General features: G+C 40.5%; 1 protein-coding gene across 2 annotated transcripts; it reads left to right on the top strand.

Annotated features, from left to right (window-relative positions):
* The first annotated feature begins 1623 nt into the window (after positions 1-1623).
* e2f1 (E2F transcription factor 1) lies at positions 1624-13130 on the top strand. Of its 2 annotated transcripts, none has more exons than XM_022214699.2 (7): positions 1624-2958; positions 4437-4536; positions 5923-6142; positions 6290-6442; positions 6882-6996; positions 7098-7380; positions 9895-13130. In XM_022214699.2, exons 1-7 carry the CDS (start codon positions 2707-2709, stop codon positions 10134-10136), a joined length of 1365 nt encoding a protein of 454 aa, XP_022070391.1. In that variant the 5' UTR covers positions 1624-2706; the 3' UTR covers positions 10137-13130. The 2 variants fall into 2 exon arrangements, with proteins under 2 accessions (XP_022070391.1, XP_051806164.1); XM_051950204.1 differs by having other exon boundaries at positions 1628-2958; positions 9892-13130.
* The last annotated feature ends 4989 nt before the right edge of the window (positions 13131-18119 follow it).

The raw sequence follows: 18119 nt of genomic DNA, 5'->3' as shown, positions 1-18119 counted from the left end.
GAATTCTTTTATTTATGGAATTTTGATGATGGTATTGTCCATGACTGTGATGAATATTTGATAAAGATAATATTAATTGCTGGGAAAAAAATGTATAACAAGGAAATGGGGACAAAATATTGTCCCATCAAAGGAACACTGGATAGCCACAATGGAGGACATGTTCATCATGGAAAAGCTAACCCAGCGATTGAGACTACAAGAACCACAAATGGACAAAAAATGGAAAAAATGGACATTGTATACACAAAATAATTAAGACTGTGCAACCCAGACATTTTGTTTGTTTGTTTTTCTTGTTTGTTTTTGTTATTGATGTATTGTAAAATTTAATAAAACATAAGTGCCAAAAAAAATGCCTCTCGCAACAACACAAACGTTTTTTTTTGTAATTTGCTCAGATGAGAAAACGGGAACTATGTCTACTTCTAAATGCAGCTATGCAACAGAAATACACATTTTAGCATTAAATGAACAAATCTAAAAAAAAACTAAAAAAAAAACAGCTCTTCACTGAACACCTTTGCAATTGACAGACTGCAAAAAAAATAAAAATGAATGATTAAATAAAACAAATTCCTATTACCTCCCACACTGCCTGTAGGCACCACAGTCCTATTATCACACTTGAACTTGTTTTATGGCACTTATCCAGGTTATGTTCTCCTGACTAGATCCTTACTTGTGTTGTATCTACTCTCAGATGTTCTTTGGTTTGGGTAAAAGCTTCTGCTAAATGAAATTGTAGAATTGTAGAACCTGCAGAACAGTTTAAAGTTTGACTCCTTCTCTGGACAATCCAGGCCTCTCATTTCATCGCATTTTGCCTCCAGCTGCTCTTGTTTTAGTTGCTTCACTTTTTTAAAAGAAAATTAAATATTCTAATTTATGTATTTTTTGTTTTATTTGTTGTTTTTGTACTGTTTCTTTTAATATTGTACTGTTATCCAGGTGTCCTATTTGTGTGCTTACTGGTGTTGTATTTTATTACTTCACTACATTGTAATAGAGGAGTGCATATCTCAATGTGCTCTGAGTTTGAATAAAGATTGAATGAATGAATAATATAGATTTTTGCGAAGAACTCATGAAATGAGTGTTATCAAATTATATATCAGTATCTTAACTAATAGAATAGAATAGAATAGAATAGAATAGAATAGAATAGAATAGCTTTATTGTCATCATACATGGCGGCTTGATGAAAATATAAGTAACTGCCACTGGACAGTGCATTGATAACAAGCTAAATTAAAGACAATAAATAAGAAAATCGAATGTACATATAGAACAAAACTATATTAAGAATTCCAAAATATAACAAAGAGGCTAGATATATACAATACATTGAGGAAGTAATGAGATCAAATAGAAACCAATAAAATAGAATAAATATGGACAGGAGATTGCGGATTATAAATACTGGACAGGCTGATTCACACTCCAACCACGTGGTGGCAGAAATGCACCAATCCGATGTTTGCCGACCGCCGACAAGCGTCAAATAGGAGGAAGAAGAAGTCTGACAGACAGCTATGTGGACCAATCAGAGCGTGTCAGTCCTGTCCTGCTGAACGCGCAGCTTTTCCACCAATGGTGATCCTGGGGTTGATGCACGTGCCGGTTTCGCGGCAAAAAAGATTTCGCGCGAAAACCGTCAGAGGCTTGTTTAGATGTAGATCAGCTGGGACAATAACAACAATAAGGACTGATAAAAGGGTCGAGATGTCGCTTTTCTAAATGGACTACCACTGGGGTAAGCATCCAGAGGACTAGCGGCTGCTGTTTTAAACTACATCCATGTGTTTTTTGTCGTTTTATTAGCTTATATTTCCATTTTTGTCCGAGAGCTTCCTGCGTGCCGCAACAAAACGAGGGGACCGAGCGGCTAATAACTTAGCTAGCATGCTAATCTGCCACATATTTTAATGTTCAAGCATACCGCCGTGTTCTCTGCTGGACTAATGCTAGCTTTTATATACGCATTGTTTAAGATGCTTTCGAGTTGTGGCGATGCCTTTTCTATTTTAGACATTTTGTATTGATCGCTCACTTCTGTAAGCTGCTATAAAGTTTTGATAGCCTCTTAACTTAGCCTCATCTTAGCTAGAAGGAGGGATAGTTCAGTTTTACGGCCGCGGATTGCCCGTAGCGGCCGTTGGGGGTTGTTTATGAACTTGTTTGTTGTTGGCCGGTGAGCTAGCTGGTTAGCAGGCTGGCAGCTGTCCATGGCAGGGAGTCCAGGCCTCGGCAGCGCTGCACTGACAGGACAGATGACAGCACAATATTAGCTTGCTCACTTGCTAGCTCGCTGTACTCCACAGTTTATCATTTCCAGAGCCAATTTTCGACTCACAACACATCATCGGCTCGACCTTAAGACACACAGTTACTATGCATTTAGCTGTGTTACTTCATTTTCCAAATTTCCAGTCTGGCAAAGCATCCTATCTTACTGTTTCACTCTTTGTCCAAATTTGATGTCGCCTGCCGCTGTTTTCACCCAGTTATATTGTTAGCACTAGTTTGATTTGTTTATGAACATTCTTGAGAAATGTTCCCACACATGCAAAGGACTTTCAGGAGATTTCACTGCTGTACAGCACATGTGAGTAGGTGCTGATACTCTGTCAAACTCCAGCGCCATAGTTTGAGACCCTTCAACACTCCAGATTCCAGAGAAGGGGCTCCCTTTGTCACACTGCAATGTCAGAGACTCTGATAACAGGGCAGACATCGGAGGATCTTCTGGCAGACTTTGAGACTTTGTTAAACTCTGGTGGGATCAGCCTGGGCGAGGACCACCAGATAGTGATCATCACCAGCCCCAGCAATGAGGGACTGCACCCAGCAGCAGCCCCAACCAGCACGGGGGAGATCCTGCTGTTTGCCACCCCGCAGGGCCCCGCAGATGTGGGGAACCAGGACAAGAGACGACCGGCACTGGGAAGACCTCCGGTGAGGAGAAAGGGGGGGAGATGTGGGGAGAGGGTTGGAGAAAGTGATGAAAGGGGAAGTAGTTAACTGAGGAGTTCTCTAAGTCTGTACGCCTGTTGCTTTAAAAGTCCCATATGGTGGATTTTATTGTGTTTTCTTCGTCTCCAAAACATGAGATGTAAAATATGAGCCATGAGAATATGAAGAGACGTACTTCTACTATTCCACAAACTGCACATGTATTCATAATTTTAAATAAACGAAAGGGTTTACATGATTTGCAGATATTTGCATTGAGCTTTTATTTACATTTCTTGTAAAATGAGTTGTAGTAAATATGGTAAAACGCTTAGATGTCTGGCATAGCCTTAAAAGTGCACAGAATAAATAATTGCACAGCTAAATTGTTCTCTTCAGCTCTTAAACCATATGACAGGACTAGGGGACTCAAATTACTGACTAACCGCTGCTGTAATGCTGAGGGTGTCCTGGTCAGTACATCCATCTGGGCAAATATTGCAAATCTCAGACCACAGTGACACTTGTTTTGGTTTTTGGTGTCGTTTCCTTATGGATGGAAAAGTTACATAAAACACAAAGAAAATCTCCACTCTTGGAGCATTAGAAGTTGTCTCACCATCTGAAAAACATCTGAAGACTTTGTTAGTAAAGGCAAAGGACTAAATAACCTCCCACTGAGAATATTTTTTAAATTCTATGTAATAACTGAGGAGCCAGTACTCATCAAGTTAAAAACGATTTATTTTATCCTTTGTCCTCCCTCACTGAGCCTCTACACCTCAGTCCTCCAGGTTTAATTACTTGCTGGCGCTGCTTCTGCGAACTGTAAAGTGATCAAATGTTCTGTTGATGGCCACAAGACTGAACACAAGAGTCTTCATGCACCTCCAGCATCTTGAGGAGATGAAGACACATTTCTTATTTTACTTTTGATGGTAGTGTCACCACAACAATAGCACAGTCTGTAGTCTTAGTTTATTGTGACATTAGCGTGTTTAATGTTACTGTTAAATTTGATCAGATGGAAATTGTAACGCTGAGACACATTCAGAGATGCTGGAAACTTTCAGAGCAATTTGAAACCGAAAAACAAGAACTGGGAGGGAGACTATGTTTACATGTGCAGCCTGGACTTCGTATTTACATCTGTTTGCTTCTCTGATGCGCTTTGTGCTCACATATGCTGTATTTTAATACAGCTGAGTTCCCAATAAAGCTGTTCTCATTTACATATTTTTCTGTTTCTGTTGTCAAACAACAGAACGAGTATGAAACAGTGACTGAAGCACAGTTCATTAAGACTCCATGTTAACCAGCTGTCACTTTAGAGCAATGGCTAAAAAAAAAAAAAAAAAAAAGGGGGTTTCTTTCTTGGTTGGTTTCTCTTTCCTCTTTTTAACACACAATTAGTACGTGGTTGTCGCAACATGCTGTATATTATGATGGTGTAACTGTTCTTTTTTAATCCATTTCTTCAGGTAAAGAGGAAGTTGGACCTGGATAGTGACCATCAGTATGTCAGCACCTCTCGACCCTCCATAGGCCAAGCCCCACCCTCCACACCTGCCCCTCCCAGAGGTACACAATCACCCTAAATTCACAGCTGCTTGTGAGCACTACACCCATTCATCCATGCATCCATTCATCTATCCAATCCATACACACTGTGACCTTTGCTCCAGCTGTCATTGTTCTATAAACAGCAGACAGCCTGCCAATCTTTCCATCTGCACCAGGCTGACTGGAAAGTATGAAAACTATCGGTCCGTTGCTGTGTTTAATAGTGAAAGTAAGAGCATTTTTCACATGCACAGTATGAAGGAAACTCAAAGGATTGGGACAAAACAGTTGTGTAACTCTAAGAAAACCACTGATCAGTGAGGCTAATCAGAGGCAGAAAGGCTTTAATTTGCTAGGTAGCATAAAGATTGGACTCTGGAGCAATGAAAGAAGGTCATGTGGTCTGAGTCCAGATTTGCCCTGTTCCAGAGTGATGGGGGCATCAGGGTAAGAAGAGAGGTGGATGAAGTGACGCACTCATCATGCCTAGTGCCTACAAGCCTGTTGTGCTTACAAGCCTGGGTTTAGGGTTATGATCTGAGGTTGGTCAGGTTCAGTAACGTTATGTTCCCAAAGAACGAGGTCAGCTGATACCTGAATATACCGAATGAGCAGGTCTTTCCATCAGTGGAGTTTTTCTTCCCTGATAGCATGAGCATGTTCCGAGATGATGATGCCAGGATTCATAGGGCTCGCATTGAGAATGAGTGGATCAGGGAGCATGAAACTTCATTTTCACACATGGATTGGGCTCCATAGAGTCCAGACCTCAGCCCCACTGAGAATCTTTAGGATGTTCTGGAGAAAACTTTGTGCAGCGTTCTGACTCTCCCTTCATAAATGTGTTTTCTTGGTGAAAAACTTATGCAACTCTGGACAGAAATAAATGCTGTGACATTGCAGAAGCTTACTGAAACGATGCCCCAGTGAATGTGTTTCATTCTCTGAGCTAAAGGCGGTATAATGAAATATTAGAGTGCAACTTTACTCTAGTTAGTGAAAGAGATATTTTTTGCTGAATGGTTGGGATTGTTGCAATATTAAGTACTGGAGGTGTACTGTCTAGGATGCAAATGTGGTGAAATTTGACAGATTGGAACATAATTTAAATCTTTCTTCTATGTCAAGTGCTTTATTTAATTAAAATATTCAGTTATTGAAGTTTTCTTCCAAGATTAGTATTCACCCTCGAGTTAGTTATTCACTTTCTTCAGGCCAAACCAGATGAACCTGTAGTCCTTTAGTTAGGACACAGAGTGGTCTTCTTTATGGTTGTATTAATTCAAATTGTAGGCCAGTAAATGTGTATTTTACTGAGTCCTTGTATTATGTCTAAAAAAGAAATCTGCCTACAGTGGTTATAAATAAGAGTTTTAAACTCGTATGTGCTGTTTTTCCTTCCAGTTCCTCGAACCTCGACGGAGAAGTCTCGGTATGACACTTCATTGAACCTGACCACCAAGCGCTTTCTGAACCTGCTGTCCCAGTCGGCCGACGGAGTGGTGGATCTGAACTGGGCCTCGCAGGTGCTGGATGTCCAGAAGAGACGCATCTATGACATTACCAATGTCCTGGAGGGAATCCAGCTCATCTCCAAGAAGTCCAAGAACAATATTCAGTGGCTGTGAGTAGAAATGAGGCCCAGACTAATAAGCACAAATACGGGAAATAAAAAAATCTGTCAACGGTACTTATCGATCCCATATTTTCATGTTTGTTTGGAATAAATAAACCTCTCACTCTTTCCATTTCAACTTTTCTTCCCCCTCAGTGGTAATCGGATTGATGCAGCACTGGTTTCCCGCCATAAGGAGCTGCAGAGGGAGGTGTGTGACCTCACAGAGGCTGAGGAACAGCTGGATGAGCTCATATCCAAATGCAACGTACAGCTCCGACTGCTCACAGAGGACCCACAGAACAAGAAATATCCTTTTAACCAGTGATGGGTCGAGTGGTTAGTGGTACTTGTAGACCTTTACTAGTTACAGTAGATTTGATTAGTGTTGCCACATACTTACTCTGCAGATGCATAAAGTTGTATGTTCTCCCATGATGAGGTCCAGTTGAACGAATGGAAAGTGATTTTAGCAGCACCAGTGCTGCTGAACTGTGCATCACAGTCCTATGAACGATATGAAAATTTAACTTAAACGTCTCTATTTTTCTCACATAGTGCTTTGTGGCCCAGTCTACTAAAGATGTGGTGGTTAAGTGAAGGATATGGACAGGACTGTCGCCATAGCTTAGTGTTCAAGCAAAGGACTTAAACCTAAACTAGTTGTGCCCTAAATAAATAAAATGTGAAGTGTAAAAGAGAAGGCTCATGGGCCTGTGTTGTGTTCCTTAACGGTTGTTTTCATCACGCTGGGCTATGTGCACTGCCAGGACTTGAGGCAGTCATTCGATTCCCCGGACCAGCTGGTCATGGTGATCAGAGCTCCTCCAGAAACCCAGATGCAAGTTTCAGAACCCAGTGAGGTGTGGACCTTAAAAACACATTTTTCAACAATGTGAAAAGTGCTTCATTTTATGTTGTGTTAATTTTCATCTAACTGTGCAAATTTATCTTTGTCTCTCAGGGTTACCAGGTGTCACTTAAAAGCTCGCGAGGTCCAATTGATGTCTTCCTCTGTCCAGAAGACAGTTCAGGAGTCTGCAGCCCCGTGACAGGAAGCAGTCCCTCAAAGCCCACTGCTGACCCATCTTCGGTCCCGCCTCCTACACAGCCCACAGACCAATCGCAACCCAAAACCTGCACAGCAGCACCGGAAGCAGTTTTGTCATCGCCTGCATCCACCTCATCCACAGTGACAGCAGCGTCTCAGCAGGACCCCTCGTCTCTGGGGTTAGGTGGTGACACAGGTGAGTGTTTGTGTAGCTCAGTGAATAAATCCACACGTCTCTATTCTGAGTAACAATGAAGGTGATACTCCTCCTGGAATCTTGAAAGGGAGCTAAAAAAAAACGTTCCTCCTCGTGGAGAACAGCAGCTTCAGTTCAGATAATATGGATTCATAATGAAACTAGAAAAGCATTCAGAGTGCAGTACTCTGTCAAAGCTGTTCATTCCCCCATATGGCATTGTCAGAAATGCAGCATTTATCCATTTCATTTCTCTATTTCTTAGTTATTGATCATCAGAAATCACGTCAACATAGAATGAGGCCATTTAATATAGATGTACCCACAAACAAAATGACCTTGCGCTGAGCACAGATGTGTGTTATGCATGTGTACGTTATGTACAGATACTGAATCATGTGACCTAATTATGTAGCGGGCAGAGAGAATTGATGGGACTTGGAAACACTCCCACAATTTAATCAATTGTTCCTTGTATGTTTTCTAACAGAGAAATCCGCAGCAGTAGATTTGTAGTAGCATCACAGTCATGTGATGGCCAGCAGGCAGCTGAGGTAGTGTTCACTTGTTGTCATAGTTACAGTGATGCTGTGCTGCTATCTCACAATGGTTCAGAAATCTTGAACAAATCCGTGGATCCGGACTCTAAGCCGCATCACTGCCAAAATCCAATCACTTGCTCCTCGTGTCATTTCTGACTTTCCTTGAAAATTTTACCAAAATCCGTTTGTTTTTGAGTAATGTTGCAAACAGACTGACAAACGTACGCAGATTGTCACATAACTCTGCCGCATTCCTTGGTGGTGTAACACAGACTTCTGAAGCCACTGCAGCATTACCTGCTCCTGTGCTTCTTATCCCTATCTATGTGCTCAGTGTGTTACAAACATCCCAAACTGCACACTTTTCCTCTTTATTGTCAGTACGTTCTGCTGCTCTTGCAAAGTGCGTACTGTTGCATCCTGTGTCCACACAGCTGGGACATAAAATACTTGGTCACAATGTTACACCTGTAGATTTGACGATCTTATGTTTTTAGTGTTAAGTCTGTCTGTGTGCTGTCGATGGCTGAAGCATGTTTATTCTGGCATGAGACACCGCAATGTACAGTCCCTGACAAAAGTGTTGTCGCTTATCCAAAAAACAGCTTGTAGTTGATCAGTTGGAATCAGAAATGGCTTTAATGAATGCCTATGCTTATTATACCAAAATAAAGTTTTGTCATCATCATCATCATGCGTTTTAGAGTCCATTCTTCCCCTAGCGAGGGGGTTGGACGGTCAGGTGGTAGCCCAAACTTGCTGTCGCCATTCATCCCTGTCCTTGGCCATGTCGACTGTAAGGTTACAGGAATGAAGGTCCTCCAGAACATTATCTTATTATACCAAAATAAAGTTTTGTATCATTCAATACATTTTCTAATTTAATTATGACAGAAAGGTCAGATGTTGCTTGGACAAAAGTCTTGTGTCATACAAAATAATGTAGACATTACACTTTATTATACTTTATTTTGAATCCATAAACATGCTACAATAACGGAACATAAAGTCATGGTGCCTTGCAAAAAAGAACTAATTCTGTGTATGACTCCCATGATATTGTGTTGTGCTGGGGTTCTTTTATACACACCTCTGAATGTGTTGTTTGCTAACACTACTCTCATCACAGTAACAGGGTTGCTAATCCATGCTAATGTTAGCTTTTCTCTCAGGAGTAGAAGCTAGATATTTATCTAGCTGTTACTGCTGACCAAGAGGGCAGACTTACTGATGGAAAAAGTAACAACGAAAAGGTCTTGTCTTGATAATGTGAGGTAGAGTGAGACATTCAATCAAGGCTGACAATGTTATGAAAAACAGAAGAGAGGACATAGCTTTGCTCTTCACATTTTTTTGGAAAACTGTTTGTGATTCACTGTCTTCTTCTTCTCCTCCTTCTTTCAGCTAAAAAGGTTATGCCAACAGGTTTTTGTGGGACACATATTCAATGAATTATAATTAATATTTATAGTATTATGTTGATTCAAAAAATGTTCCCAGAATTACAAGAGACCTCAGTGCAAAGGTAATACCCAAAAAAAGGAGATTTAAATTTGATTTTAACTGTTATTTGAGATTCAATTTGGTCATCAGTTTGAGACAACAGAAAAATGGCATTTTAGGGGAAGCTCCAGATTTATTTGGTATTTTTAGAAATATTTTCAAACATTCTTTTCTCCTAATCTTTTTTAGGTTGGGTCTCAGGACAAGCAAATTTCACAACTGCATGTTTTAATATTTTGTACACGGATTATTTGAAATTTGATGGTTGTGATGTAAAATGTCCTCCAATTCTGGAATGACCCTCATGTGACAAAGACTGTTCAACTCTTTGGCTGAACTTTGGGCTGTGGTTACACAGAGCAGAGAGTTGCTTTTTTTCAGCATTGGTAACACATGTGGAGCTTGGAAAAAATGTTGTACATTTTGATTCCATTCTGTAAAATATTTATTTTATTTTATTTTTCAGCAGAATCATTGCTGGACGGTGACCCATTCTCCAGCCTGGGAGATCTACCAGACTTCGACCTCTCCCCTCTCTCCTCCTCGGACTTCCTGATTGGTGAGGGTCTCCCTCTCCCATTGGATGGTTTCATCAACCTGTCCCCCCCTCACAGTCACGACTACCACTTTGGCCTGGAAGATCATGAAGGCATCAGCGAACTGTTTGATTGTGACTTTGGTGACTTATCGCAAGTTTTGGGGGACGATTAGAAGAAAAGGAATAGGAGGAGCCTGTAGGCAAATCATTGTCTATGTAGAACTTCACCTCTATCCACTGGGGCTTCTGAAGGAGGGCTGAAAAAAAAAATCAACATTTTATAGGCAAGTCTTGTTTCAGAAACACACACGTTTAGTGTTTTAAATGTTGGGTTTGGGGAACCTTTCCAGTGATCCGCAAAATACCACCCCAGCTCAATAAATCCCCCCAGATTGTGCAGCACATTATTAGCACTTCTCTTCGGCCATTTAAAAATGTCAGACCAAGCCTTGAGCTTTAGAATAGCTATTTAAATTATTTATATAAATGTTATTTTGTACCAAGTGAGGTTTTTGCTGTTGTTGATAATGTTTTATTCAAGGGGATTATGCAGGTGTTTTTTGTGTGCCGTGTTTGAACTCTTGGGGATGGTTTCCTTCACAGTGATGAACAAACATACTGCAACTCTTAAAGCTGGTTTCAGAAACAACTCAGTCTGAAGCGTTTCTACAAAGGAAGAAGTTTGCAGTGCCGCAGCTTTAGGCTGAAACCAGCGTTAATAGTAGTACACATTCAGGGAGGAGGTTTCCAAAAGCATCTTTGAGCTATGTGGCAGTTTCACATATTTTCAGCATGTGATGTCAGCACAAAAATAATTTGTGTTAAACACTGGAATCCTAAAAAAAAACAAAAAAAACTGGATTGTGTAACTTCCCTGTAATCAACCAGGACATCCTGATCCCCAGCTAGCTTTGCACCATTTCCCCGTGGATTAACAAGAGTTTGTTTGCAGTCAGTAAATTTGAATTTGTTTTTGTGTGCTGAACACAGACTAAGATGCTTTTGGCAAGCTAGAACTTTACCTTTCTTTCCATAAATGGTAACATAAAGGCTTACCAGCGCACATTAGTCATTAAGATTGCTCAAAAGTGGCTTTGAAAGAAAAGTCAAGTCTGAATCGCCTACATATGTTTTTTATCAATGTGTAGGAAACCAGGCGAGAATAGACTGCTGCGGTTATGCTAGCAGGCAAAAACTAATACTGAATATGTTCTCTATTAGTTAGCTAGGCGTTTAGCCATAGTCTCAGGTCGGAGCAGAGCAAAGTCTTAAATCGGGGACCTCGATGCAAACGTGTATGAGAGTGTTTTAGAGTTTTGTGTAGGTTCATAATAGACTCTTAAAGCTGTGTGTTTTAAATTTGTCATTTGACTTTTTAGCTGGGGGTTCAAGTGAGAGAAGATGTCTGTAGACGGTGGATGCCAACACCACCCAACTGTTCATGTCTGGTTCTGAGAACTTGTCCTCACTAACTGTTCACTGGTTGTCATTATGGCCAAATTAAAGCACATCTGCATCCTTTCTTTTAGCGGTTGAATAAGAGCAGAGCAGCGTTGACTTCAGGAAGGATTCAGTGGAAGTGACGGGCTCTTGAAAGGAATTCATAACAGGGACAGCTTATTGTTCTGTGTCTGGGCTTCAAATCAATTCAGAAAGTTGATGTTCATGCCTTAAATCAATGACTTATCAGGTAAAGGGTGGTTCATCTTGTCTCAGCCCCCAGTGATCAATTCTTTCTTGTTTCAGCATCAGGCTTCGTGTTTCTATGGCTTGACTGTGTGTTTGTAGAAACTACATTGATTTTTCAATTGGAAAAAGCAGCAATAACAGCCATTTTTCACTGTCCTGCTACGTGTTGTGTCTTGTTCCAAACGTCCGTGTCACCCCCTTTTTTTTTTTCTCTTATCCTAAGTTATGTAAGCTAACATGTTTGTTTTTTTTGCATTCCTCAACTATCAGATTTTAATATGTATGGGTGCATGTGTGTTACAAAAATTTTGTTTAATTTCATATTTATTAAAAATGGGGTTTATTGGAGGGAAAAAAAAAAGGTACAAAAATGTCCATTAATTTTCTGGCAGGAACGGACTTTTCCTTTGTAAATCTTAAAAAATGGGCCCTTTAGTGGTGAAAAGAAGTGTTTTCTTTGTAAATGAGCTTCTTATTTGTGGCGCATTTATATTTTGCCATGTTTTTCCTACTATACCTTATAATTTTCTATCTCAACCTATCATTATCCATGTGCGGCCTTTGCATTGATTCCAAAAAGAAGAGAGCTAATCTTCAGAAGTACAATATTTAGCCATTTTGATTGAGCTGACTCTATTGCATCAATTTAGATTAAATACCACCTCATGTTGCAGGCAACATTGCTAATCTAAGGTTGTATATGTGTTATTTTTTTCAGCCTCTGGGTGTCACGGACTCACTGAATGTGTAAATGTAAAGGCCTTGTAACTACTGTCATCTTTTGTTTTCTTTTGTCTTCAGCTCTGGAAACCTTCAAATCCAGCATATACCTTCAACAGCATCTGACAGCCTTTTTACAAGCCATCAGGCTCCTTTTATAATTCATGTAACATTCAAAATATACCATATTTTGTGTCTGTCCAGCTGATTCTGTTGGTGTTGTTGCCCCTTTGTGTCGTGTGTTGGTTCCCTGCAGGACAAATGCAATGCCTTGCTGAGGTAGAATATTTCCTTTTGTGTGCCATCATGGTGGAAGAATTTCATGACTTTTCTTTTCTTTCATTTATTTTTTTTGGCGTGTTGTGTGGCATTTGTGGAGTTTTGTTTGATGAATTTGCACCTTCAGTTTAAACTCAAACAAGAATCTTCTGGAATTGTAGGACTCAAAGCTTGTGAAAGGAAATATTGGGATTATCTCAAATAATGGATCAGGGCTGCGTTGACAATTGATCTGGGTTTAATAACACTATAAATACATTCCTTTTAAAATGTTTTTTTTTCCTTTTATTGAAGTCGGTTTCTATTATGATTTAAAACAAAACAAGCTGACATGCCATAAAACTTCTCTGGTTTACCAGTGTGAGAATAAATTTACTCCAGCTCTGATTCAGTTGCTGTACAAAGCTGAACTAATTGTGTTTTTCCAAATATATATTTTTCCTAAATTCTGGTTTAATAAAATACAGGTTGTGAATGACTGATATGTCCCAGTGTCTTTTTGTATAAAATTTTCTTTGACGGTAATAAAAGTGAACTATTTTGATTTGACCCATTTGCACTACATCTTCTCTTTGTGGAGTATAAACCTCGTACCAAAAACAGAACAACACTGAACCATTTGCATCCATGCCAGGACTCACGGTTTCCCAGGAGAATGTTGCATTGCAGTGGTTTTAATGTTGTGGGTGGTGGCTTTTCATTCAGTATCTTCATACATTATCTTGAAAAATGTTTTGCCCACTTCATTTATCTTCAGTACAGAATTCTTAATGGTGTAAAGCAGGGCTTACTCAACTTAGCGTTGCTCATGGATAGAAGAATATCTCTGTTTGCTTGGGCTGCAACCTAGAAATTATTCATTTAATATGACTGAATTATATAAATGACATTTAAATAATCAAGGTAGTATTCAATTTTTAAGCTATTTTAAGTGCAACACAGTAAAAGGTCAATTTCATTCAGCTTTTTTACAACCTACTGGGGCATTACCGCCACCATCTGGTATAGTCCCACAACAACAACACTTACCTGCCTGTTGTCAGTAGGTGAAACATATCGCCCTCTGGTGTCATGTCAGAAACTATTTGTCCTCATTAAAAGCACTAAAAAAGCAAGGTTTTGTGTGTGTGAGAGAAGGAGAGTGTGAACTGTTGTTTGTGAAAATTGTTTTTTAAAAAGTCTTTTTTTCCATAGCTTAAGTTGAAGTACTTTTTTGCACAGACAATGTTCACATTTGAAAAGCCTTGTTGCATTTGAGAATGCATCCAATGGGGCATCACAATAAAATCAGGCATGATGTGTTAATTCCACAGCAGGAGATATGCGATGTTACCTAAAATTTGTTAAATAGCCCAGATATATTGGTATTGGCTGATATCGGAATCGGAAATTGAGAGTTGGACAATAACGGCATATTGGTTATTGACAAAAAAAGCCAATATTGGACAACCGTAGTCAAAACCAACGTTAAAATAATATTGCACTAGTATGATTTACTCTCGGTGACATTTGTTTGATTTAGTGTTTGTTTAGTTTGTTCTGGCAAAATAAATGTGCTTTGCGTGTTATTCTCCATAATCACATACTTCCACATAACTTAGAAAGTAGAACTTTTGTGTTATCTGTGTCCATCAGTGTTGAGGTCATTTGGCTATTAAATTAGTAAATTTACATGGTCTTCCATCCCAATATCTCATGACATGCTTTGTATCTGCACAAATTAATTATAGATCTTCGTATCATTACCAGATAGTGGCACAGCGTCACTGTAACCATGACAACAAGTGAACACTCGAATAGAATAGGCACTTTATTGTTATACAGAATATACACTTGTTGGTGCACATTAAAGGCTGAAATTTTGGTGCAACAAGCTCTCCATCAGACTGATAGATACAAAAACAGACACAAAACTTTTCTGAATTAAAAACAGTTTCAATATATACATGTAAACAACTATATAAATATTTTTATAAATATATACACAGCAGTGAACATACACACTGTCACGGGCGAGGGGTTGAACCCAGTGTGAGGCACCAAAAACAGACTGAGATAGAAACTGATTTATTTCACAGAAACTGACCACAGACTGAACTAATTAAGGCACCAAACTCCATACAGAAAATAAAGAACTAAACTAGGAATCAAACAGAGTACAAAAATAACTAAGGATGATAAACTAAACAGGCCACTACATGGTCTAAAGTTAAACTAAGAAAAACGACACGACTCACAAATTAAAAGTCCAAACAAGGGGAGCAGCAGAGCAGAGCCAAGGCAGGCTGTCTGAACAGGAGTCAGCAGCAACAATGAACCAGCAGGGACTGGAGGGCCGAGCCGGGCTTTAGCTGCCACTGACTGCTGATCACCTCCAGCTGTGGTCCCTCTGCAGCTGCAGCAAATAATCTGATGAGCAGCAGACAGAGGGGGGCGGAGCTAAGAGACAGGCAGGGACCACAGCTGGACTATGACACACACCCACACATGTTTATTTCACAGTGATATCTGGCAGCAGCATTGCATGTACATTGAACCAAAGAAAAAGCAGCAGCAGTTATGTTTTCACGTAGATCGGTGCCCAGAAGGATTACTGTGAGTTTCAGAGTCTGATGGCTTGGGGGGTGAAACTGTTCCAGAACCTGGTTGTTCTCGTTCTGATGCTGCAGAACCTCTTCCCAGAGGGGAGCAGGAGAACAGTCCATGGTGGGGGTGTGGAGGCTTTGATGATGTTGTGGGCTCTGCTGAGACAGATCTGCTGGGACAGCGCTTGTGTGTAACATCCTGGATGGATGGAAGAGAGGTCCTGATGATCTTCTCTGCTGTCCTCACCACCCTCTGCAGCGACTTCCTGTCTGAGGCTCTGGAGCTGCCAAACCAGATGGAGATGCAGCTGGTCAGCAGCTCTCCGTGGTTCCTCTGTAGAAGGTGGTCAGGATGGGGGGACAGCTGTGCTCTCTTTATTAGTGCAGACGCTGCTGAGCCCGTCTGGCCAGTGATGATGTGTTTAATGACCAGTCCAGACTGTCCGTGATGTCAGCTGCCTGCTGATGAGCACATGATTGAGATCCGACTACAAATCCACCACCAATGTTTCAAAGATTTCATTCATCAGAAATCATAGAACGATGACATCGATGTGCTCAGAACACCTTTAACCAGAGTAAGGACCCACAGCTACATAGTGTTCATTGTATCACTGACGCTGGGCTAACTTAGCTTAGCATAAAGACTAGAACCAGGATGAAATGGCTAGACTCAGGTCAAAGCACCTTTAGTTCATTTCTGTCTTATTTGTTTATTCCATGCAAAAGTTAAACAACCTTTTTGAAGTTCATTGTGTGATTCCATCTTAAATTTCAGTTTATAAGCAAACAGCAAATATGGAAACAATATATTCATCTCCTTTTGTTTCGTTTCTTGGTGGTTTATTTATTTCATATTTATTTCAATGCAAATGAGGCAATTTTGGGTGAAATCATTTTTTGAAGTTGATGACATTTTTAGCTGATGGTATCTGAACAAATTTGTAGACAGATTATGTGTACTTCATGGTTAAAGAAAGGTAAATCACTGTCAGATCATGATAACACTAGTACACCCACACTACACCATCTGACAGCACAATAATGAACCTGTTACCACCAGAAATAGAAGCTCTGCTGTCCGTCTCTAACAGAGCATTACTGTAGCGCTCTCTCTAAAACTGTACTTCCATAACTGTGTTTCTTTTCTCACAGTTGGTTTTTTAAGGGTCAGCTTGTGTTTGGATTTAGCATTTCTGTTTTTTTATGGGCTGCACAGTGGTGTTGTGGTTAGCACTTTCACCTTGCAGCAAGAAGATCCCCGGTTCAAATCCCGGGGTGGGTCTGGGATCTTTCTGCATGGAGTTTGCATGTTCTCCCTGTGCATGCGTGGGTTTTCTCCAGGCACTCTGGCTTCCTCCCACAGTCCAAAAATATGCTGAGGTTAATTGACTACTCTAAATTGCCCGTAGGTGTGAATGCGAGTGTGATTGTGTGTCTGTATATGTAGCCCTGCGACAGACTGGCGACCTGTCCAGGGTGTCCCCTGCCTTCGCCCGAGTCAGCTGGGATAGACTCCAGCACCCCCTGCGACCCTAGTGGTCTTCCTAAAAAGAGCATGCATAACTTACAATTATTACAAAATTCAGCCACACGAGTGCTGTTGAGGACCAGAGGGCGGGAGCATATTACACCTATTTTAAAATCGCTGCATTGGCTCCCCGTGCGCTTCAGGATCGATTTTAAGGTTTAATGGTCTTGGGCCTTCTTATTTGTCTGCACTACTTTTATTTTATCAACCCTCACGGACCCTGAGGTCCTCTGGTGCTGGCTTTTTAACGATACCACAAGTTAGAACTAGAACACACGGGGAGGCGGCATTCAGTTATTATGGCCCCCAATTGTGGAACACCCTCCCAGAGGACCTCAGGGCCGCAGAGAATGTTGATGCTTTTAAGAAGAGGCTCAAGACCCATCTTTTTAATCAGGCTTTTAATTGACTCATTTTAACTCTTTATAATTTCTTAAGCTGACCTCTATTCTTATAGTTTTTATTACTATTTTATATATAAATTTTTACTTTATACATCCTATTCTTTTATCCTCAGTTTTAGCTTCCATACCTTTTATTTTGTTTTACTGTTTTAGTCCCTCGATGTTCCCAGTGTTTCCTCCTGGGGGCCTACCACACCTGGAGTTGATTCTGGTCCACTGATGGGGGTGCTGGCCCGTGGATGGCCTTGGCCCGGGTGGCTGGAGAGCTTTACACCTTCGTATGGAGCCTCTTGTCTGCCTGGGCTGGGGTGGTCCTTGTGTCGGTGCCCCTGCAGTCATGGTCCATGACTCCTCTCGGTGTGCGTGGCCCCCAAAGGTAGCTTCTTCCTCACCTCGGATTTCGGTGCCCAGCCATGTCTCCTCTATATCTTTTACCGACAGATGGTGTATGTGGGTGTGTGTATGTTGGTATGTTTGTGTGTGTGGGTATGTATGTCTGTTCGTATGTGTGTGAATGTATATGTGATTGTGTATCTGTGTGTATATTTGTGGGGGGTGGGAGGTTTCGGGTTTTTCATAGTGTTTTATATTGTGTTGTTCTTGTTTTTATCCTCTGTGAGGCACTTTGTGTTACTGTACTGTATGAAAAGTGCCATATAAATAAAGTTGATTTGATTTGATTTGATTAGTGAGGATAAAGCGGTATATAGAGAATGGATGGATGTTTTTTTTTGACATGAACCAGAATACCTCAGCAGCAGCAGAAGGTGGAATCTGTCCTCAGTCCTTCATCATGACACTGAATGCCTGTTTTTCTTCTCATAAGTCTCCCAGCAGCTTCGTTTACCAAAACCTACACGGTAGAAAAACACATGAACTCACAGTTTACAGGCAGATGTCTCCACAGCATACAAAGGTTGGTTGTAAAATCTAATATTTTGTGTATGC

Source organism: Acanthochromis polyacanthus, chromosome 6, assembly GCF_021347895.1.
Source record: "Acanthochromis polyacanthus isolate Apoly-LR-REF ecotype Palm Island chromosome 6, KAUST_Apoly_ChrSc, whole genome shotgun sequence".
Taxonomy (NCBI): Eukaryota; Metazoa; Chordata; class Actinopteri; family Pomacentridae; genus Acanthochromis; species Acanthochromis polyacanthus.
The sequence above is the reverse complement of the archived record's forward strand: the minus strand, read 5'-3'. Positions and strand labels throughout refer to the sequence as shown.

Bases quoted from the DNA above. Each gene is read 5' to 3' on its own strand.
- e2f1 (XM_051950204.1), top strand. From the start codon at position 2,707: ATGTCAGAGACTCTGATAACAGGGCAGACATCGGAGGATCTTCTGGCA. The intron at 4,537-5,922 runs GTACACAATCAC...TTTTCCTTCCAG, and splicing joins CACACCTGCCCCTCCCAGAG to TTCCTCGAACCTCGACGGAG. The intron at 7,381-9,891 runs GTGAGTGTTTGT...TTTATTTTTCAG, and splicing joins GGGGTTAGGTGGTGACACAG to CAGAATCATTGCTGGACGGT.